Genomic DNA, 24,564 nt, shown 5'->3' on the forward strand with positions numbered 1-24,564 from the left:
TAATTATTTACAAATGAAGTATCTCGAGCTGCTAACTTACTGTTTGTGAATGTGCAGAAATGAAAGCAGTGCATTGTATTCTGTCCTATCGGAGGAATTTAAAACTTGATTAATGCTGCTTGCTGTGTCAGGTTACCATGACAATGGTCGCAACAACAAGGTCAAAGTTGAATGTCTCTTGCTCAGTTGCTGCCTATGTAATAGCTATATAAAAGGTGAATTCCGACAAGAAATAGTTAAAGATGGGGTTGTTTAAAAGGGGATCATACTGTATAAACATTGACTAATTGTTTTTACTGGCAACTCTCTGTGAATCAATTAAATTCAATCCAATTTGCTTTATTTGCATGACGTAACAATGTACATATTGCCAAAGCTTACTTTGGATATTTACAATATTAAAATAATAAGAATCAAAATTGTCAACGGGACAACAGTAACAACAATAACCATACATTGAACAATAACAATAAGCATACAGTAGAGGACATGTGCAGGTTGATTGGTCTGTCAGACACTGTCCCTCATCTTATGGCAGGCAACAATGTAGTGCGTTGCCAACCCACAGCTCTCTGCGTCCTCCCTCAACAGGACGGGTAGCCCATCCTCATCAGAGAAGTCTTTGAAACCTTGAATGAGGGTTTCAAATTTGGGGATATGACACTCTAATTGTTTTATATTTTTGACATTTTGTCAGGAAAGGCAGCTCTGTCTCAGGTTCTGCTGTTGTGCAGTGGTTGCACAGCCTTTCCTCTACAGGGAGCCAGGTCGCCCTGTGTCTACCCTTATCTACCCTTCTTCTCTTTCTCTCTATCCTCTCTCTCCCCCTCTCCTCTCTTTCTCTCTCTGTCTCCTCTCTCTCTCATCTCTCTCTATCTCCCTCTCTCTCTCTGTCTCTCCCTCTGTCTCTCCCTCACTCTCTCTCTCTCTCCCTCTCTCTCTGTCTCTCCTGCTCTCTCCTCTCTTTCTCTCCTCTCTCTTCCTCTCTCTCTTTCGCCTCTCTATCTCTCTCTATATATGTCTCTCTCTCTCTGTCTCCTCTCTCCCTCTCCCTCTCTCTCTCTCTCTCTCTCTCTCTTCAATTCTATTCAAGGGGCTTTATTGGCATGGGAAACATATGTTAACATTGCCAAAGTAAGTGAGGTAGATAATATACAAAAGGGAAATAAACAATAAAAATTAACAGTAAACATTACACTCACAGATGTTCCAAAATAATAAAGATATTACAAATGTCATATTATGCATATATACAGTGTTGTAACCATGTACAAATGGTTAAATCTCTCTCCCTCTCTACCTTCCTCCCTCCCTTTCTCACTGTGGGGGGTCCAGTAAGTCCACATGCAGTGGTAGCTTGCAGAGTGCCGACACGGCAGAGCCAGAGCTGACCGACGTAAGTCCATGTGCTGGTCAGGTCCCTGCAGGGGAACAAAGGGCCTTTGTCTGTGGTCTGGGAGGTGTTTGTGTTGGGAAGCAGCACACAGCAGATCCCAGGTCAGGTCCTGTGCAGGCCAGACAAAGGGGCCTTGTTGGAATGTCTGTTTGTGTTGGGCCCCTCAGCTGATCTGAGGTCAGGTGATCCAGAGCATGGCTGTGTAATGTCTGATGTTTAAACTTAGCCTGGACTGGGCATACCTACTGTCACTGTGAATAGTCTAATTGTATGCTGTACACAGTGAGGTACATTACAACACGGGGCTGTTATAGCACTGTGTGAATTTTAACAGCTGTTTGAAAACTTTGACATTGTTGGCATTCCAGGTGTGGACTAATCAGAATGGTGTAAATGTATGTGTTGACAGGCTTCTTTAGCTGCTCTGAGTAATAGTCAGTTACGTAGTTGTTGTGGTCTGTGTTGGTGTTGCTGTGAGAAGCGTTAATTGGAGGAGGTTGTGACTGTGTTTACTGGGTGTGGGGGAGATAAATTGGCCTGTGTGGAAGGCGACGCCCTCCCAGCAGCACCTAGCCTCCAGGGGAGAGGCTGTAATTAGCTCTGGCTGTTTTTATTTCATTGTTAATTGCAGAATGCAGGTGGAACAGCCTAGAGGAGAGGAGGGCGTGGTGAGGGGAAGAGCATAGGCAGTCAACTCTATGTGGAGTCACAGTGCTTTGCCCTGTCCCAGCACCTCTACACCCCAGGCCTGGTGTGTCCTGTTTATGGGCATCAGAGTAGATGTGAACAGCTCCCTCCTCCTCTTCGTCCTCCTATGTGGCAGTGTGGTCTCTGGTGTCTGCAGGGCTGAGATGGAACCCTGGAGCTTCCACACTGGTTAAATATGGCTGTGATCAGAACAGGCTGGTGGGTTGGAGCCCATAATTCTGCAGGCCTCTAGGGTGACATTCTGCTGTCTCAGCAATACACAGACTATTTCTCCCCCTTCGCCTCCTCCTGCTCTCCCTGCTCTTCCTCCTCCTTGGGTTCCAGGGGAGATGACAATGGCAGATATAATTACAGGATGACAAACAGCCAGGAGGGAAAGGAGGAGAGGAGAGGAGGCAGAGGACTGTGAATGAGGGAACAAGTAGCTGCTGTTTAGGGAGGGGTGTGGGAGGGGCTGGGGAGATAGAAGGATTTAATGATAGCTGTACACATGCAGACCTCTGACTAATTATTCAGTGTTTGTGACTGATCAAGGCCGAGTGTGAAGCAAACTCCAAATCACTGTCACCCTCTCTAGCACCCAGCACCCCGCTTCCACGTCCCAAATGATGGAGGACACTTCATAATCTCAATTGCAGGATTTGTCTCTTAGGGTGGATTTACATTAGTAAAATGTATGTAGTAAGATCTATCTCTGTTCAACAACAGATTTGCAACGCTTATCCCAAAATAAATGTGTAAAGTGATCAAAACAAATTAGTTAGTTGTGCAAGATATTTATAGATAAAACGATAAGTAGCATATTGTTCTTAAATGTATGCATGTTTTTCTCCTCTGACAAAACAAAAGCTGATTCAAAGGGGGGGCGGATTTCTAAACTCTTCCGCAGTAGAATACACATGAGTATCCTCGATGGAAGATGGCTGTCGAGAAGGGGAGGACACTACCGCTTGCCTACTAACGAATTGACACACTCCTCGACCACTTATCGATTTCCTGGGTCACGGAGGAGAGGACGGAGGACGGTCTTTTGCCCAAACGAGAAACCCCCATTGTCTTTACACTGTACCACTCAGAGGGGGGTATGTTGTGTAGATGTCTCCAACAGTACCTCCGGAGGTAGGCTGGAAGACATCTCTCAAAGAGAGATTTAAATATAGGGAGAGACTAGACCAGTGATCAGCTAGATTCACTCGTGGGAAGATTTCTATTTAATTTTATTCAAAAGTATATTACCTGGGACTGGTATGTGTGGTGAAAGTGGTGTAAGTGGATGACTGGGAGGTGAGAGGGATCAGCAGACAGACATGGAGAGGGAGAGTGAGTGATAGAGATGGGGAAACAGAGGGGGAGGAATAAATACAGTGGGTCCTTAGTAACACACTATACACAAATACTGTTGTGTATTTGTATGAATATAGCAGAAAGTCAATGTGAGATGGAAGTTGACAGCAGAGAGGGAGTGATGCTGTCTGCCTGTTCCTGCCGTGGGATTAGTGTGGTGCTGTCGTAGGCCTGGCTGTGTCTGTTGTGCATCCCAAATGGCACTGTATTCCCTATATAATGCACTACTTTTAATCAGACCCCTATGGGCCCTGATCAAAAGTAGTGCACTTAATAGGAAATAGGGTGCCATTGTGTGTGTGTCTGTGGGTCGACCTCAGGGTGTGGGGGACAGATTGGTGCTAAAGGCTGGAGCAGCTGATGCTAGGGAGGTAGCGCTCCTCTGATTGCAGAGGTTATAAATAGCCCCCCCCACGCTGGTAGGGAATGAAACAGGGGATAAGTAGCTGTGTCCTGGGGCTGATGACAGCAACAGCACTCGAGCGCGCTGTGAGGACAAAGGGTCTTCTTAGTGAGCAGCACGGAAACCACATGCCACTAAGATTGATAAAGACTAACAGGGAGGGTGTGTGTGCCCTTGAATGGGTGTCGGTGGGTGTGTTTGTGTGTTCATGCATACTGCATATTTGTGTGGCATGATGATTTGCAAACTCAAAATTACTGGCTCAAAAATCCACACTCCTCCCCTCGTACTCCTCTCAACAGAGAAATGGGTCTAAGGAACCTGAACACAATGCAAAGCTCTAATTTACTGCAAGACAAAAATATGTAAACAGTTTTTCCTGTGGGGAAAACAAGTATAGCATTTAGTCAGTCAGTACAGTACATGGCTAGAATGCAAAATCACCACCACTTCCTGGACGAACTCTATCACTTCCTCAGCCTTAGTTTTCCCTCCCTCCCTCCCTCCCTCCCTCCCTCCCTCCCTCCCTCCCTCCCTCCCTCCCTCCCTCCCTCCCTCCTCCCTCCCTCCCTCCCTCCTCCCTCCCTCCCTCCCTCTGTGTTTGGTGAAAGGCAGTGAGAGTAATGTGGTGGTACTGTAGAGGTAACAGGTCACAGATCTCCACGTGTCAGAGACCCAGGAGGGCCTAATGAGCTCTGTTCTGTCCTCCCCAGTGGCTCCCCTCATCTCCCCTCCCTCCCCTCATCCCCCCCCTCATCTCCCCCCCATCTCCCCTCCCTCCCCTCATCTCCCCTCCCTCCCCTCATCTCCCCTCCCTCTACCTGACAGACAGCCCAGAGAGACCCAAATGAGAAACGTCCTCATTCATGAAAAGCAAAGACCTTTTGCGATGGTCATGGAATTTTGGATGACGGTTATTTGTCAGCCATATAATCGGCAGATTAAAAATACATTTAAGACGCACATTTTTCCTGTCCTCCGCTCCTGACTGCATGCGCTGCCTAGGACTCAAATCAGGGACGTGATGTTCTGTGTTTACTGTTTAGCCAAGCTGACAGCTAGCAGGGTATATCTAGCTGCAGTTAGCTAGCCTAACTAGCTGACATTTCTCTGTCAAGTCCTTTATATATACGGTCTATTGTCAAGTCACAGTGTGCCTTGTTTTTGGTAAGCCATTGAGTGCATGTATTTCATGATACTCGTTTGCTATGACACCTTGCTGAAACACATTTTGTTCACGTTGTAAAGATCCCATGTGTTAAACAAATCAAAATATATTTTATATTTGAGATTCTTCAAAGTAGCCAACCCTTGAATGAGTAGGTGTGTCCAAACTTTTGACTGGTCCTGTATATACAGTTGAAGTCAGAAGTTTACATACACTTGGAGTCATAAAACTCGTTTTTCAACCACTCACCAAATTTCTTGTTAACAAACTATAGTTTTGGCAAGTTGGTTAGGACATCTACTGTGTGCATGACACAAGTCATTTTTCCAACAATTGTTTACAGAGATTGTTTAATTTATAATTCACTGTATCACAATTCCAGTTGGTCAGAAGTTTACATACACTAAATTGACTGTGCCTTTAAACAGCTTGGAAAATTCCAGAAAATTATGTCATGGCTTTAGAAGCTTCTGAAAGGCTAATTGACATCATTTGAGTCAATTGGAGGTGTACCTGTGGATGTATTTCAAGGCCTACCTTCAAACTCAGTGCCTCTGTGCTTGACATCATGGGAAAATCAAAAGAAATCAGCCAAGACCTCAGAAAAACAATTGTAGACCTCCTCAAGTCTGGTTCATACTTGGGAGCAATTTCCAAATGCCTGAAGGTACCACGTTCATCTGTACAAACAATAGTACGCAAGTATAAACACCATGGGACCACGCAGCCATCATACCACTCAGGAAGGAGACGCGTTCTGTCTCCTAGAGATGAACGTACTTTGGTGCGAAAAGTGCAAATCAATCCCAGAACAACAGCAAAGGACCTTGTGAAGATGCTGGAGGAAACAGGTACAAAAGTATCTATATCCACAGTAAAACGAGTCCTATATCGACATAACCTGAAAGGCCGCTCAGCAAGGAAGAAGCCACTGATCCAAAACCGCCATAAAAAAGCCAGACTACGGTTTGCAACTGCACATGGGGACAAAGATCATACTTTGGAGAATTGTCTCATCATGTTGTGTGGGTGCTTTGCTGCAGGAGGGACTGGTGCACTTCCCAAAATAGATGGCATCATGAGGGATGAAAATTATGTGGCTATATTGAAGCAACATCTCAAGACATCAGTCAGGGAGTTAAAGCTTGGTCGCAAATGGGTCTTCCAAATGGACAATGACCCCAAGCATACTTCCAAAGTTCTGGCAAAATGGCTTAAGGACAACAAAGTCAAGGTATTGGAGTCGCCATCACAAAGCCGTCAATTCTATAGAAAATTTGATGGCAGAACTGAAAAAGCGTGTGCGAGCAAGGAGGCCTACAATCCTGACTCAGTTACATGAGCTCTGTCGGGAGGAATGGGCCAAAATTCACCCAACTTATTGTGGGAACCTTGTGGAAGGCTACCCAAAACGTTTAACCCAAGTTAAACAATTTAAAGGCAATGCTACCAAATACTAATTGAATGTATGTAAACTTGTGACCCACTGGGAATGTGATGAAAGAAATAAAAGCTGAAATAAATCATTCTCTCTACTATTATTCTGACATTTCACATTCTTAAAATAAAGTGGTGATCCTAACTGACCTAAGACAGGGAATTTTTACTAGGATTAAATGTCAGGAATTGTGAAAAACTGAGTTTAAATGTATTTGGCTAAGGTGTATGTAAACTTCCAACTTCAACTATATATATATATATATATATATATATATATATATATATATATATATATATTACTTTTATTAAAACGGTACATTTTCAGGGCGGTCCTCATTCGCAATCATCGGTTACACTATTATACAATTACCGTGCCAGCCCTAATGTCCCCCAAAATTAGCTATTTCGCTGCCGTTACTCTGTACATATATTCCCTCTCTTTGTCTTTCTCTCCCACTCCCTCCTTCCTCACACTCTCTTGCTCTCTATCCATGACTTAATGAGGATTCCTTTATATACTTGGTGAGAAGGGAAGACAGTAATAATGATTTGAGCTCTCTTGCGGTGTTTCTAATGAAAGCCAAAAGGCTCTCAAAATGTCTGCTACAAAAATATCGCTGAACAACAGCCTCTTGCTCGGTGCACACTGGAATTAAAGGGTAGCTACACCCAAAAATCTTGATTTCTAAAAATGTTTCCTGACCTCAAAAGTGGTCTCCTGATGTGGTTTAAGCATTGTTGTGGACTTAAAACATCCTATTTAGTTGTATTTCTATTTAAAAAGTGTGATTTTAAGAGCAACCCCCCCAAAAAAACAGGGAAAACGGAAACAAAACAAAAAACAAAATGGAAAAAAATGTATTTGGGAAAAAAGAAAACTGATTTCATAGGGCCCTACATCTGTAACAGGGGTGATGGGTGAGGGGACGTAGGGGGGAAACCAAAACCTGTAATCACCCTTGTAGAGCGACATGTTATCCCCCTTGTATCAGCTCCTGACATGCTCTCTGCAGACTGCACTGTGTGTTGCAGCTAGCTGACCTTTCAAATCAAATCAGATTTTATTCGTCACATGCGCCGAATACAACAGGTGTAGACCTTACAGTGAAATGCTTACTTACAAACCCTTAGCCAACAATGCTTTAAGAAGTTTAGAAAAAATGAATAAAAATAAGTCTTAAGTAAAAAATAGATAAGTAAAAAATAGAAAATAGAAGTAACAAATAATTAAACAGCAGCAGTAAAATAACAAGCGAGGCTATATACAGGGGGTACCGGTACAGAGTAAATGTGCGGGGGCACCGGTTAGTCGAGGTAATTGAGGTAATATGTACATGTAGGTAGAGTTAAAGTGACTGCATAGATTATAAACAGAGAGTAGCAGCAGCGTAAAAGAGGGGTCTGAGTAGCCCTTTGATTAGCTGTTCAGGAGTCTTATGGCTTGGGGTTAGAAGCTGTTAAGAAGCCTTTTGGACCTCGACTTGGCGCTCCGGTAACGCTTGATGTGCGATAGCAGAGAGAACAGTCTATGACTAGGGTGGCTAGAGTCTTTGACAATTTTTAGGGCCTTCTTCTAACACTGTCTGATATAGAGGTCCTGGATGGCAGGAAGCTTGGCCCCAGTGATGTACTGGGCTGTACGCACTACCCTCTGTAGTGCCTTGCGGTCGGAGGCCGAGCAATTGCCATACCAGGCAGTGATGCAACCAGTCTGGATGCTCTCCAGTGTGGGCCTGGGTCTGCTCTCCCTTTCAGGTGGCCTTGTATAACGCTTCCCAGTTGAAACGGAGAGCGCAAGTTCGGACATATATTAGAATTACATTTTGTTACGTTTTTGTTTGTTTTGGTGTTCGGCAGGTTTTTTTTTCAGCTGTTCACACACACATTTTTTTCTTGAGGCAAGTCGAAGTTTGGTAGCTAAAGTCTACAACCATTTGTTTGTGATTGGTCAACAGTAGGGGGGTTAGGAACTACGGATAAGATTCTTCAATTCATTGTTTGTTGTCATTCAACGAGAGATGACTAGTTTTCATGCAAATGTTTTGCTTGCGAAATACTGCACCAAATATCTTAGCTAGATGTAAAATTGCGTGACTAAGACCTCCTCAGCAAAAATAGATTTCTTGATTTATCTTACATTAATTCAGACTATTTTCAGGAAGTGTTACTGGCTATGTTGTTGCTACTGTGTCTCAAGAGGGTGGTCTTTTAAGGGAGTTTGGAAGCACAGACGTTGGCTTACGCCTAGCCGTGTTCTGTTAGGAGCAAACCAACCTAGCCTTAAGGATTTGCAGTCCTTTCATTGTCTCCTATCAGAAACAGATCAATGAGCCAGTCAACCCCTGTGGGAATCTGAATCCTTTGGGACATGTCCTTCGCTTTATTGTGACTTACAGATGACTTAAACGTCTTATTTTTATTAACTGAATCATTTATCACCTGAGATGGTGCGCTGACTTCAGTTTCAGCACGTTGGAAAACAGGCACAGCAGGCAGCAGTGCTGGCTGATATTGGCTCAACTTGATATTGACTGTAAGTTGTCAAGGTGGCAGCTGTAGAGGTTGTTTTAATGGTGATTGAGAGATATGTGGTTGTGTCGGGTCATTTACATTTACATTTACGTCATTTAGCAGACACTCTTATCCAGAGCGACTTACAAATTGGTGCATTCACCTTATGATATCCAGTGGAACAACCACTTTACAATAGTACATCTATATCTTTTTTTGGGGGGGGGGTTAGAAGGATTACTATATCCTATCCCAGGTATTCCTTAAAGAGGTGGGGTTTCAGGTGTCTACGGAAGGTGGTGATTGACTCCGCTGTCCTGGCGTCGTGAGGGACCTTGTTCCACCATTGGGGTGCCAGAGCAGCGAACAGTTTTGACTGGGCTGAGCGGGAACTGTGCTTCTGCAGAGGTAGGGAGGCGAGCAGGCCAGAGGTGGATGAACGCAGTGCCCTTGTTTCGGTGTAGGGCCTGATCAGAGCCTGAAGGTACGGAGGTGCCGTTCCCCTCACAGCTCCGTAGGCAAACACCATGGTCTTGTAGCAGATGCGAGCTTCAACTGGAAGCCAGTGGAGTGTGCGGAGGAGTGGGGTGACGTGAGAGAACTTGGGAAGGTTGAACACCAGACGGACTGCAGCGTTCTGGATGAGTTGTAGGGGTTTAATGGCACAGGCAGGGAGCCCCGCCAACAGGGAGTTGCAGTAATCTAGACGGGAGATGACAAGTGCCTGGATTAGGACCTGCGCCGCTTCCTGTGTAAGGCAGGGTCATACTCTGCGAATGTTGTATAGCATGAACCTACAGGATCGGGTCACCGCCTTGATGTTAGCGGAGAACGACAGGGTGTTGTCCAGGGTCACGCCGAGGCTCTTAGCACTCTGGGAGGAGGACACAATGGAGTTGTCCACCGTGATGGCGAGATCATGGAACGGGCAGTCCTTCCCCGGGAGGAAGAGCAGCTCTGTCTTGCCGAGGTTCAGCTTGAGGTGGTGATCCGTCATCCACACTGATATGTCTGCCAGACATGCAGAGATGCGATTCGCCACCTGGTTATCAGAAGGGGGAAAGGAGAAGATTAATTGTGTGTCGTCTGCGTAGCAATGATACGAGAGACCATGTGAGGATATGACAGAGCCAAGTGACTTGGTGTATAGCGAGAATAGGAGAGGGCCTAGAACTGAGCCCTGGGGGACACCAGTGGTGAGAGCACGTGGTGCGGAGACGGATTCTCGCCACGCCACCTGGTAGGAGCGACCTGTCAGGTAGGACGCAATCCAAGAGTGAGCCGCGCCGGAGATACCCAACTCGGAGAGGGTGGAGAGGAGGATCTGATGGTTCACAGTATCAAAGGCAGCAGATAGGTCTAGAAGGATGAGGGCAGAGGAGAGAGAGTTAGCTTTAGCAGTGCGGAGAGCCTCCGTGATGGTCATGGTCCAAGTAGAGTTGTGGTCAGTATGGGTCATCCCAACGTGTCAGTGTGAAGAGATGTATATTCTGCTTTCTGTTGTTTCTGTGGTTAAAACATTGAGCAGCAGTGTTTGTTTAGTAAATGTAATGTCCAGGGTGATGGTGGTCCATTGGAACATGTTGTTCAGAGCAGAGTAACAGACTCAGGGTTGGTTGGCAGATCTTTATTAACCTGCCTCTTAGTTCCCCCAGTGGAGCGATAGGAGGGAGGGGTATCTTTGTGCGGCATGGCTCAATACATCCTCCGAAAACAAAACCATTGCACCTGCCCCTGGCACAGAGGCTTGGCTGGCACACACCTATCTCTGCCAGGGCACACCTGGTCTGCCAGAAACAGTGCCAGCCATGGTAAACCAAGTATATTAAAGAGGAAGGAAAACAGTTTGTCCAACCTACAGAGCTTTCATTTCTCCTGGAGAGGACCTAAGCTCATGCGATCGATACCAGAGTCATTGACCACAGCATTATGTGATGTCAAAGTAATGAGTCACAACTACACACATATGACAATAGGCTCCCATCCCACCTGTCCTCTCCTCACCCCTTCCACGTATGCTCTGTGCTGGGGAGAGTAGGAACCCTCTCCCCTCTCAGGTCCCCAGGTCCCAGCAGTGCAGGATCAGTGTGTGCCCTGCTGTTTATTACACCCAGACATAAAGCTTTCATGATGGGGTGATTATTATTGAATGAGAGAGAGAATGAGAGAAGGAGAGAGAGACAGATGAAAGGGAGAGCACAGGGGAGATAAAAGAGGCAGCATCGCCTCGCTGTTGACACACACCTGTCTGAGTCACAGCAGCATTACTACTGAGCTGTAGCTAAGTCTCTGTCACTAAACGCATGCGCATACGAACACGCACACGCACATACTCACCCACACACAGCAGTAGGGGAACAGGGCACGTTTAGGCTTGTCAGTGTATTGAGAGAGTAGTGATTCATTGGAAGTCATTGGAAAGAGTCTCAGGAAAGGCCACTGCAGAGCAAACAGGTTGCTGTCGAAGGATCACAAACAGTATCTGTGTGCAGTGGCAGGCTCCACGGGCTGGGCCGCTCTCCCTCTCTCTAACGCAGTAAGTCACGGCTTAGGGCACTGACATTTCTCTGCTCTTTCTTTTTATATGCTTGGCCTGCTACAAAGTTCACACTCACTTTCACAAACACAATGCTCAGACTTGACTCTTTCTTGATAGGAGATCATGCTCTATCTGACCCATTGAATGGACTGGAGGCTGGATATCAGGGCCAATGGGAGGCTGGATATCAGGGCCAATGGGAGGCTGGATATCAGGGCCAATGGGAGGCTGGATATCAGGGCCAATGGGAGGCTGGATATCGGGGCCAATGGAAGGCTGGATATCAGGGCCAATGGGAGGGTGGGGCTCAGGTGTTAATGGGAGGGTGGATATCGGGGCCAATGGGAGGCTGGATATCAGGGCCAATGGGAGGCTGGATATCGGGGCCAATGGGAGGCTGGATATCAGGGCCAATGGGAGGCTGGATATCAGGGCCAATGGGAGGCTGGATATCAGGGCCAATGGGAGGCTGGATATCAGGGCCAATGGGAGGCTGGATATCAGGGCCAATGGGAGGCTGGATATCGGGGTCAATGGGAGGCTGGATATCGGGGCCAATGGGAGGCTGGATATCGGGGCCAATGGAAGGCTGGATATCAGGGCCAATGGGAGGGTGGGGCTCAGGTGTTAATGGGAGGCTGGACATCAGGGCCAATGGGAGGGTGGGGCTCAGGTGTTAATGGTGCCTGTAGTGTTCTGGTGGAACCAGAGTTTAATAGGCTGAGCCTCTCCCTGCTGTGCTGTTTGTGTCATGAAGAGGAGATCTCAGGCCTGGGGTCAATGTGTCTCTGCCTAATGGGGCACACTCTCTACATCTGGTCCTGGACTGGTTCTGTCTCTGTCTGCTGGGTGTGGGAGAAACTCTCAGATCTTCCCCTCTCTCCCCCGGCCAGTTACAGCAGCAACGGAGCAAATGAAGGGAAAACAGAATTAAAATGGAGCCAGGCTGAGGAAGGGAGAGGAGCTCAGGGTTGTGTGTGTGTGTGTGTGTGTGTGTGTGTGTGTGGAGGGGGCACGCATGTGGTTGTGCCTGCGTGCTTTATGTGCGATACAGCATGTGTGCCTCAGTGTGCCTGACGACAGTGTGTGCCATGGACATGATGTCCCTGTTTAGGTAAATGCCTATTTGACCTATGAATCATGTTCATGTTTGCAGGATTATCCATGAGGATGGCTTCTCTGGAGATGATGTGAAGCAGTACAAGCCTGTGGTCTACAGCAACACAATCCAGTCTCTGGCTGCCATCGTCCGTGCCATGGACACCCTTGGCCTGGAGTACGGAGACAAGGAGAGAAAAGTGAGTCTATCTACCACTCTGTAGAGTAGCACTGAGGGAATGGACTACAACTGCACACAGACACAGAGCACAGAGACAGAGACAGACAGACAGACAGACAGACAGACAGACAGACAGACAGACAGACAGACAGACAGACAGACAGACAGACAGACAGACAGACAGACAGACAGACAGACAGACAGACAGACAGACAGACAGACAGACATTAGTAAGCAGAGCATCGCGTGCTCCTGCCACTCTACTGTAGCGATGGCCTCCCAAACACATTTATAGAAAGAAATACACAAACTGTCACACCGACAGACACCCATATATTCAACCACTGAATTTTAACACTAGAACTGCTAAAGCAGTTATTTTTACTGCTCATAATTGTATTTTATTTATAACTCTGCCATTTTTAAAGTCATGCTCCCCTCTGTCCTTGTCTTTTCCTAAATAAATCTATATAGCACACTGCCATTGTTAGAATCGTAATATCACAAACAGAACTGGAGTAATATCCCGTTTTAGGAGGGCATGTCATTCATGCCCCTTCTCTCGACTGTAGGGCCTGCTCCACTCCTTCTCTCGACTGTAGGGCCTGCTCCACTCCTTCTCCCGACTGTAGGGTCTGCTCCACTCCTTCTCCCGACTGTAGGGCCTGCTCCACTCCTTCTCCCGACTGTAGGGTCTGCTCCACTCCTTCTCCCGACTATGGGGCCTGCTCCACTCCTTCTCCCGACTGTAGGGCCTGCTCCACTCCTTCTCTCGACTGTGGGGCCTGCTCCACTCCTTCTCCCGACTGTAGGGCCTGCTCCATTCCTTCTCCCGACTGTAGGGCCTGCTCCACTCCTTCTCCCGACTGTAGGGCCTGCTCCACTCCTTCTCCCGACTGTAGGGCCTGCTCCACTCCTTCTCCCGACTGTAGGGCCTGCTCCACTCCTTCTCCCGACTGTAGGGCCTGCTCCACTCCTTCTCCCGACTGTAGGGCCTGCTCCACTCCTTCTCCCGACTGTAGGGCCTGCTCCACTCCTTCTCCCGACTGTGGGGTCTGCTCCACTCCTTCTCCCGACTGTAGGGCCTGCTCCACTCCTTCTCTCGACTGTGGGGCCTGCTCCACTCCTTCTCCCGACTGTGGGGCCTGCTCCATTCCTTCTCCCGACTGTAGGGCCTGCTCCACTCCTTCTCCCGACTGTAGGGCCTGCTCCACTCCTTCTCCCGACTGTAGGGTCTGCTCCACTCCTTCTCCCGACTGTAGGGTCTGCTCCACTCCTTCTCCCGACTGTAGGGCCTGCTCCACTCCTTCTCCCGACTGTAGGGCCTGCTCCACTCCTTCTCCCGACTGTAGGGTCTGCTCCACTCCTTCTCCCGACTGTAGGGCCTGCTCCACTCCTTCTCCCGACTGTAGGGCCTGCTCCACTCTTTCGCCCGACTGTAGGGCCTGCTCCACTCCTTCTCCCGACAGTGGAAGTTGCTGTGCCCAGTTGATAATCACCCCGATAATTGCCTCGAAACTGAACCAAAACTATACCGAAATGAATTTCACACATACAGTATATAACAGATGAAGTAAAGCATGATGGGGGAGAATGGGTGAGTTGATTGGAGAGGGGAAGTGAACGATTTATAATTATGCAATCACCAATTGTGAATGAAGAACAGGGAGGGGTATTCTATATTGGTACAATCTAATTCTAATCTCAAAATGGTATGTACCCTGTATCAGCCTACTCTGGCCTACTTGGAGGACACAGTGATAGCTGTATCATTTGTATCAGTCCAACACATCGTATCAGTCTACTCTGGCCTACATGAAGGACACAGTGATAGCTGTGTTATTTTTGAGCTGGAAGTGTTCATTTCAATCCTGTATCTCCATGGAGCATTCAGTGGAAAGAGCGTATTTCTGGTTAGTGTGAATGTTTTGGATCAGATAGCACGGCTGTACTCGGTGAAAGGAAGCACCTCTGCTGGCCTGTTGCTGTGTTCTACTACATGCTTGACTTGGTTGCTATCAACGCACACGTGTTGCTAAAGCAGTGCATGAGAGATATGAGGTATATGGCAGCAGTGCATGAGAGATATGAGGTATATGGCAGCAGTGCATGAGAGATATGAGGTATATGGCAGCAGTGCATGAGAGATATGAGGTATATGGCAGCAGTGCATGAGAGATATGAGGTATATGGCAGCAGTGCATGAGAGATATGAAGTATATGGCAGCAGTGCATGAGAGATATGAGGTATATGGCAGCAGTGCATGAGAGATATGAGGTATATGGCAACAGTGCATGAGAGATATGAGGTATATGGCAGCAGTAAATGAGAGATATGAGGTATATGGCAGCAGTGCATGAGAGATATGAGGTATATGGCAGCAGTGCATGAGAGATATGAGGTATATGGCAGCAGTGCATGAGAGATATGAGGTATATGGCAGCAGTGCATGAGAGATATGAGCTATATGGCAGCAGTGCATGAGAGATATGAGGTATATGGCAGCAGTGCATGAGAGATATGAGGTATATGGCAACAGTGCATGAGAGATATGAGGTATATGGCAGCAGTAAATGAGAGATATGAGGTATATGGCAGCAGTGCATGAGAGATATGAGGTATATGGCAGCAGTGCATGAGAGATATGAGGTCCAAGGCAGCAGCAAAGATTCCAGGCGAGCCACTGCGCGAGGCAAATTGCACACAGCTCCCGGGGAGGAGACAGTGTCAGGTGGCCAGATGAGCTAAGAACAGAACCCAAGACACACGTGTTTGTGGGAAGTGTGTCAATCAAGTGAAAGTGGCAAAGATTTGTGTCCATTGTTTGGACAAGGGATCGCCGCTAAATGAAATCCAACTGATGCCATTGCGTGAAAACGAACACCATGTAAACACGAGCTGACAATAATGTACTATTCTTGACTGCTGTCATGTCGACACTTATATTCATTATAATGGCATTATTGCTTTTCTGCTGATTTTCACACTTGGCACTTATAATTATGTTTAGGCTACTGATATTTTCATAATTTGACCTCGCTGACCATTCATCTTTGTGGTTAGGGAATTTGTATTATTTTGTGGTTATAAAATACGCTTTTACCGTGTTCCAACACATCCCACTGGGCACAGACATCAGTTCCATGTCTATTCCACGTTGGTTCAATGTCATTTGTGTTTTTTAGTTTTTACATAAATCCTACAGTAACATAAACTAATGCCATTTTTTTTGTATTATTCTAATGTTACCTAAGACCTTCATAAACATAGCCAAATTATTATTTTTGCAATAGCATATATGACATTTATTAGAATGTTGCAGTCAAAATGACTGCTCATTAGCTTGAAGGCGGGACCCTCGACGCTCAGCGGTTGTAGAGTTCTAGTGTTCACAAACACACCCATTCATCCTTATCCATCTATGAAAATCCATAACCCCAGTGTTGTAACAGGTAATTGGCCACAAGGCTCTGAAAGGATGTGGAACAGAGCACATTAGTCTCAGCTTGTTGACTGGCTTCTATAAATCACCCAGTGAGAGGAGGGGAGCAGCATGTAGATTCACACAACACACTGTCTGCCTGTACTAAGGAGGGAATCAGACAGGTTTGGAATACTGTATTCAGACCATGATGAATGAACGCTCCTGTGGAAAAGGTGAATGCGTTTAGTAGACATGACATACATAGTGTTGATGACGCATACATGTTTATAACAGCATTGTTAAATGATGGTGGTGCCAACAATAATGATGAAGATGATGGGAATAGTTTGGGATTGGTTATTGATTCAGTCCACAATGTCAAACTGCTGACAGGCTGGATTGGAGTGTGAGCGGGAGGGCAAAGGTCATGTCTCTTTCTGGGGTCATGGGTCATCAGCTGTGTCAGTACATGGCCTCAGAGTGACCTTAAGAGGACAGACAGGGTGAAGGAAGGTGTACAGTAGGATATGTGAGCTGCTGTCCTTATGCCTCCTCTCATGTGTTGTGTTGGTATCTGTTCCCCTGCTGTGTTCTGTTCCCTCTCTAAAACAGGAGGGACACCACTGACTCTGACCTTTCCAGGAAGTTCTTTACATTTTAATCAAACCAATCCTATCAATACCCTGGGACAAGTCATCTGAAATACCCAGCTGCTATTGATTGTTATATTATCTCTTTCTTCTGCTAGAACTAGAGCGCTTCTTTAGACAATAACTGTATTTCTGTCCCAATAAACTGGAGTGCTTGAGAGTTGACAGCCGCAGGGGTTATGTCCAACCTCTATGGTTGTGTCATTCTCAGAGAAGTCATTTAGAGTGCTTTAGTGTGTGTGCCTCTGTGCATGTGACCCAAAAGTAACCTCTCAAAAGTAATTTGTGAAATAGGTCAGAGGTCACTGTCCCAAAGCGGTGAATCTCTCTGCCTAATGGAGAGAGAAAACGAAGGACCGTGCAGAGGCATGCAGAGAGAATGAAAGGAGAGAATAAGTGTGAGAGAGAAATAGAATGGAGAAAAGAATGCAGGGAGGTGAGTTCCTAACTGGGGTGTGTCCTGTTGCGGACCCCTGTTTACCTGTATGTTAGTGTGAATTAGGGATGGGCGGTATCCAGATTTTCTTATCATCATACCGTCCTTCTCGCATCCCGAGATTTAGGGTATTACCGGCTTAGTACACAAGGGGGCGCAAAAAAACCAAAAAAAAGCATTGGGTGTCTATTAACAGAATGCTAGCAAAATTCACGAATTTCCATGGAGGCTGCTAGCTAAATATGTTAATGAGCGCAAATGAAAATAAACAAATTGCATAGACAGGCAATCCAGATCATAAAGTTATACATATATAGATAGGAGCTACCAAATGTCATTTTTGGTGCGTTTGGACATTTCCAAGCAAATGTGAACGAGAGACATTGAACAAAGTGAACAAAGTTTTGACTCATGCTTGTCTGAAGGAAGAACAGTACTGGCTCTGGAGCAGCATGTGTCTGTGTGGAGTCTGGAGTCGCTAGGGCAACGGGCCTTCCTGCTCTGCTCTGAGAAGATGGGGAGGAGCAGACAGGCCGAGAACAGAGAGGAGAAAGAACGCAAGGAAATCAAGATAGCAGTGGCAGCTGTACAAATAACTAACTCATCCAAAGGGCTTTGACTTCTCAAACACAGCAGAAAGCTATCACAATATGATACCCCGTAACCTTATTAGTTTAGCCACTTACTTAGATACCGAGCAAGTTAAACTTAGGGGTCCGTTAATGCAGAATTCTTCATTTTTCACACAGGAAAAAAAACAAGAAATATCTTGCTGTGTTTTGTAAACGCGCATCTAAAATTCTTCTTATTGTAATTTCTGCTCGGCATCAGACACATTTTGTGCTTCAGTTGCACTTCTCCATTCAGATGAAAATTCACCAATGGCAGACAACCCTCTAACTGATGTGTAGCTACTCCGATACTTTTCTCAGTGTAGCCAGCCTACTTTTCTCAGTGTAGCCAGCCTACTATTCTCAGTGTAGCCAGCCTACTTTTCTCCAGTAAAATGCAAGATTAACTAAGAAAAACATCAGAAAATGTAGTTGGCTACATTAGTTCTATGATAAACATTAGAAATATGATGGCCATGCATCGTTTCGCAAAAAAGACCTTGCTTTTTCATTGTAAGCTAATTTACTTGTGTGGCTGCCAGCCAAAAGCGTTGCACTTCTGTTGTCGTCTGATGAAAATGTATCTATTTTCTGCCTAATGTGTTGCACTAATGTATTTTCTGTGAAGAAAAACTATAGTTGCACGTCCCTGATCACTCTATTGAAGCAAAAAAACACTGTTGACTTTCAATATAAAACGCAACCCCTGTCAATACACAGCTGGCCTCACCTGCTCCCACTTTAACTTGTTGTGCTATTTAAAACAAACACTTGACTGTTCAGGGGAACTACCTTAAGCTTCATCATGTAAAATAACGTGACAGGTGAAATGAAAAACACTATCTTCTTTATCTCCTAACGTATCGCACAAGTTGACTGCAGTTATTTACTAAAAAGCTACAAATATATATATATCATTTTTTTTTACTTCAAATAAGTAGTTTAAACAGTATTAACAATATTGAAAAACCATCCTGTGACTATTTCCAAATACCTCGGTATACGGTATACCGCCCAAGCCTAGTGTGAATGTGTGAGTGTTTCTCCAGCGTGTGGATATAGCCTGTATGTGCAGACGGGTGTGGCAGCATGGAACAGAGTGCCCCTTCTTTCGCTATCTCTTTCCCTCCCTCTCTTTCCCTGTTTCTCTCTCTCTTTCTCTCTGTCTCTCTCTCTCTATCTCTCTGCTCCTTACTGGGCTGGCCAGCTGGCTCACACCTCTTTAATCTGAAGTGTGAAGCTTTTATTGGAGCTGCTCTCAACAGCCAAGCAGCCACTCTCGCTCCTTCTGTCCCTCTCAATTCAATTTCAATTCAATTTCAATTCAAGGGCTTTGTTGTCATGGGAAACGTATGTTTACATTGCCAAAGCAAGTGAAATAGATAATAAACAAAAGTGAAATAAACAATAAAAAATGTACAGTAAACATTACACTTACAAAAGTTCCAAAAGAATAAAGACATATCAAATGTCATATTATGTATATATACAGTGTTGTAATGATGTGCAAATCGTTAAAGTTAAATAAAGGTTGCCCTTTCTTGTGGCAACAGGTCACACATCTTGCTGCTGGGATTGCACATTGTGGTAGATAATAGATATGGGAGTTTATCAAAATTGGATTTGTTTTCAAATTCTTTGTGGGTCTGTGTAATCTGAGGGAAATATGTGTCTCTAATATGTTCATACATTTGGCAGGAGGTTAGGAAGTGCAGCTCAGTTTCCACCTCATTTGTGGGCAGTGTGCACATAGCCTGTCTTCTCTTAAAACCTGTTGGGGCTCGGGGGCAGTATTGAGAAATTTTGAAAAAAATATGTGCCCATTTTTAACTGCCTCCTACACCAACTCAGAAGCTAGGATATGCATATTATTAACACATTCGGATAGAAAACACTCTGAATTTTCTAAAACAGTTTGAATGGTGTCTGTAAGTATAACAAAACTCATATTGCAGGCAAAAACTTGTGAAAAATAGATCCAAAAAAAATGTGAATTTTGTGACTGTACTATTTAGTGTCATTGTTTTATAGATACCATAGTGAGAAAGGATTCATTTCGCAACACCTACGGCTTCCACTAGATGTCAACGATCTTTATAAAGTTCTTTGAAGCGTCTATGATAAACAGAGAGCAAATTAGAATGCAAGGAAGTTGACATGTCATCACTTCATTTTTTTGCGCCTGCGCATAAATCTGAGAAGCGTGAGTTTGTCATTATTGTTTATCTAGACATAGGATAGGTTGTGTGAAAATATTACTGATGTTTAACGTTAAAAATGGACCAAAAGATTAATGCTAAACAACGTTTGACATGTTTGAACGAACGTAAATAGATTATTTACTAGGTTTTTTTAGCTTTTCGGCGTGATTTTACAACCCCCCACCACATTTTGTGGGAGCATAATGAACGCTAACTACTTGGTGTTATTTGGACATAAATTATGAACTTTGTCAAAAGAAACCACATTTGTTCCGGACCTGGGATTCCTGGCAGTGCCTTCTGATGGAGATAATCAAAGGTAAGGGGATATTTACAATGTTATTATCGATATTAGATGATGCTAACTGTATAGCATAGCTTATTGTTCTTAGCATAGCACCCCGTTTATTGCAAAATGTGATTTCCCAGTAAAGTTATTTTGAGATCTGGCCATTCGGTAGCAATTACGAGATGATAATATATTATTCTTTGAATGACAATATTATAATTTACCAATGTTTTCGAATAGTAATTTTGTTATGTTCACCGGAAGCATTTCAGAGAAGAAAAAATCAGAATTTCACGCTACTGTAAAATGCTGTTTTTGGATATAAATATGAACTTGATGGAACAAAAAATGCATGTATTGTATAACATAATGTCCTAGGAGTGTCATCTGATGGAGATTGACAAAGGTTAGTGCATAATTCTAGCTGGTTTCTGCTTTTGGTGACGCCTGACCTTGAATTGAAAATGGATGTTTGTACTTTTGTGGCTATGTACTGTCCTAACATAATCTAACTTTATGCTTTTGCCGTAAAGCCTCTTTGAAAATCGAACAATGTGGTTAGATTAAGGAGATGTTTATCTTTTAAATTGTAAAATAGTTGATTGTTTGAGAAATTGAAATTATTAGATTTTTGATGTTTTGAATTTCCAGCCTTGTTAGCAATCCCGACTCGGGGTTCATTGCTAACCTGTAGCCCCAACAGGTTAAAAGCCAGGTCTGCCTGCGGCGGCCTTTCTCAATAGCAAGGCTATGCTCACTGAGTCTGTACATAGTCAAAGATTTCCTTAATTTTGGGTCAGTCTCAGTGGTCAGGTATTCTGCATTCTAGTTTGCATTCTAGTTTGCTCTGTTTTTTGGTAAATTCTTTTCAATGTGTCAAGCAATTCTCTTTTTTTTTTCTCATGATTTGGTTGGTCTAATTGTGTTGCTGTCCTGGGGCTCTGTGGGGTGTGTTTGTGTTTGTGAACAGAGCCCCAGGACCAGCTTGCTTAGGGGGCTCTTCTCCAGGTTTATTTCTCTGTAGGTGATGGCTTTGTTATGGAAGGTTTGGGAATTGCTTCCTTTTAGGTGGTTGTAGAATTTAACGTCTCTTTTCTGGATTTTGATAATTAGCGGCTAACGGCCTCATTCTGCTCTGCATGCATTATTTGGTGTTTTACGTTGTACACAGAGGATATTTTTTGCAGAATTCTGCATGCAGTCTCAATTTGGTGTTTGTCACATTTTGTGAATTCTTGGTTGGTGACCAGACCCCAGACCTCACAACCATAAAGGGCAATGGGTTGTATAACTGATTCAAGCATTTTTAGCCAGATCCTAATTGGTATGTTGAATTTTATGTTCCTTTTGATGGCATAGAAGGCCCTTCTTGCCTTCTCTCTCAGATCGTTCGCAGCTTTGTGGAAGTTACCTGTGGCGCTGATGTTTAGGCCGAGGTATGTATAGTTTTTTGTATGTTCTAGGGCAACGGTGTCTAGATGGAATGGGAACTGGACCTTTTTTGGAACACCATTATTTTGTCTTACTGACATTTACTGTCAGGGCCCAGGTCTGACAGAATCTGTGCAGAAGATCTAGGTGCTGCTGTAGGCCCTCATTGGTTGGCCTCTCTCTCTCTCTCTCACTATCTCTCTCGCTCTCTCTGTCTGCCTTTCCTTCTCTCCTCTTTTTTCCCCTCCTGCGATCTTCATCCTTTGCCTTTCTCTCTCTCCCTTCCTCTCACTAATCATCTCTGATTGTCTCCCTCCCTCATTAGTAGCTCTCAACCTCTCCTTTCTCTGAGTCCAAGCCTGTTGCCATGGCTACCCTGTGTTTTGCCTTCCTCTCAACACATTCCGCAAGTCTGTGTCCAAAGGCAATGTCACTCACATGAAGAAACCACTCGAAAACATCAGGCCTGAAACTGTGGAGAGGCAGGCCATGCAGTCACTCAGTGCTGCTTGACCAAGCGTACCTCATCCATCTATTCTGGCATTTATGCCACACCCACTCCTCTATATATGCAGCCATGCCACACCCACTCCTCTATATATGCAGCCATGCCACACCCACTCCTCTGTATGCAGCCATGCCACACCCACTCCTCTATGTATGCAGCCATGCCACACCCACTCCTCTATGTATATCCAATCAGTTTTCCACGTTGATTCAACGTTATCACGTTACATTTTTTGGTTGAAATGACGTGGAAACAACGTTTATTCAACCAGTTTTTGCCCAGTAGGCTCCCAGTTTGTCCTCTCCCTGCTCATTAGAGATGGTGGATAGCTCAAGTCCAATAGCTGGCAGAGCTCTCTCCATTGTTCTACCTTCCGGAGCTCTTCACTCTTTATGATCCATTTCCCTGTGCCCACCACACACAATAAAACCCCAATGAGCCAGCCTCCATCCATTTCCCCCTTGGCTCACTGCCTCTGTCCAGCCAACTGACTCTGTCTCACATTCATCTCATCTCTGTTCTGGCTCTGCTCACTCAAGCAGCCATACTGGAGCGTTCAAGACTGCAAATCTGCCCTGGAAGGTTTAGTTAAGGAGAGGCAAACCCCTGTACTTTCACTCTGTATTCCTGGAGCGTGGTCTGCCTGGGTTGGTGGTAGCGGTCTGGTGCCGTGCCATGATAAGCCAGTCTCTGGCACTGGTCACGACTGCTGGCCATCCGATGGCATCCATATGGCCTTTCATTTCACTGGCAATGGGGTTAGCTTGACCAACACCCCCATCTGGGAAGCTCCAGACTGTGTGCTCCACATGCAAATATATGCAGAAGGGATCTGAAATAGACCTGGCAGCACTGACATTATAATAGGAACGGCTCTTGAATTGTGAGTTTGACTCAGAGAGAGTCACCATCTAAATAACTCCCACAGTAGTTCTTCAGTCACTGACTCTGACTGAAACATGCAATTGCTCATGGCGCCATTTACTATCTTGTTTATGCACTTTACCCTGTGGACAGGTGAACAGAGGGAGGAGACGGCCTCTCCAGCGAGGACAGGGTGTGGCAGACGTCCCCAGTACCTCATCCAGCCAGGGAGTCTGGGTGTCTGCTGTTGTTTTGGAGACGAGTGGTGTTGTGGTCTGGGGTGGAGGTCTGGAAGGGGGAGTGGTGTGATGGTTAAATGGTATAGGAAGATAAGATATACTTTATTAGTCCATGTGAGATGGAAATGTGTCTTCTGCTTTTATCCCCCCTGCTGATATACACAGACATACACACAAACACACATTGAAGAGATAGATTTATTTGATCATTTAAAGCACAATTCAACCACAGAAGTGGATAATGCATTTAAAGTCATCGAGGATGACATAAAAAAGTTTGAAAACGTGTAAAAAACATGAACCAACAAGACAGTAGACCTAGCCTAATAGTTCTACTGGGTAACAGGTCTAATAATCATTCATACCTTTTTGAACATGTATAGCAATCCCTCTGCTTCCTCTGGACACGGCATGCAGTCCTTGGTGTAGTACTTCCAAACAGATGAAACAAAATGCCACATTATTTGAATCCAAAAGCTATCAAGCCAAAATATAGACTTTTCTCATCACGATCATGCAACTCTGAGTCAAGACCACAGCATATAGTGATCAAACCCTAGAGCAGCCAAACCCCCCCCCCCAAAAAAATAATGCAACAAAAAAACACTTAAAAGTAATTCAAATATGTACAACATTTACAGAGCTCTCTGCCTAGGCTACCTTATGGCGCTATGGGGTTGGCCCCTGGATCCTGCTTGACCTCTTGGCTCCTGGCCCCTCCTTGCCATTGCCGCCCCCCCCTCCCCCATGTTTTAGGTGGGTGGAGGGCAGAGTGGGTGCCATGCCTGGGGAGGCTGTCTATTCCCACATGTCACAGGGAAGCCCTGGTGCTGATAATGATCTCACTCCTCATTAGAGGAAACAACCAGACACAGAGAGACAAAGGGTGAGGTAAAAACACACACACTGGCACACACACACAACTCGCTCTGTCAGATCAACCCAACCCAGTCTTCATTTTGAGAGCAACTGCCTGCTCAGCCTGAAAGATGGCCCCCATATCTTTTGTATTTTGCAAACATATGTTTTATGTGCTATGATTTGTTATGAGAGCTTAGCTTTTCTGTTATCACCAATGCTTTGTTTGTGCATATACTGCAAAACCTGTCAAAATATAATTCC

At 45.1% G+C, this 24,564-nt stretch overlaps 1 protein-coding gene across 2 annotated transcripts in view; it reads left to right on the forward strand.

The window, feature by feature from the left end:
• Positions 1 to 24,564, forward strand: part of LOC106573727 (guanine nucleotide-binding protein G(o) subunit alpha) — a 160,934-nt gene that overhangs the window by 45,884 nt on the left and 90,486 nt on the right. For both annotated transcript variants that reach the window (XM_014149043.2, XM_014149044.2), the window contains exon 3: positions 12,666 to 12,807. In XM_014149043.2, the coding sequence (XP_014004518.1) occupies positions 12,666 to 12,807 (142 nt within the window). The remainder of the gene's footprint in view (positions 1 to 12,665; positions 12,808 to 24,564) is intronic.

The sequence above is a fragment of the Salmo salar genome, chromosome ssa16 (genome assembly GCF_905237065.1).
Source record: "Salmo salar chromosome ssa16, Ssal_v3.1, whole genome shotgun sequence".
Classification (NCBI taxonomy): Eukaryota; Metazoa; Chordata; class Actinopteri; order Salmoniformes; family Salmonidae; genus Salmo; species Salmo salar.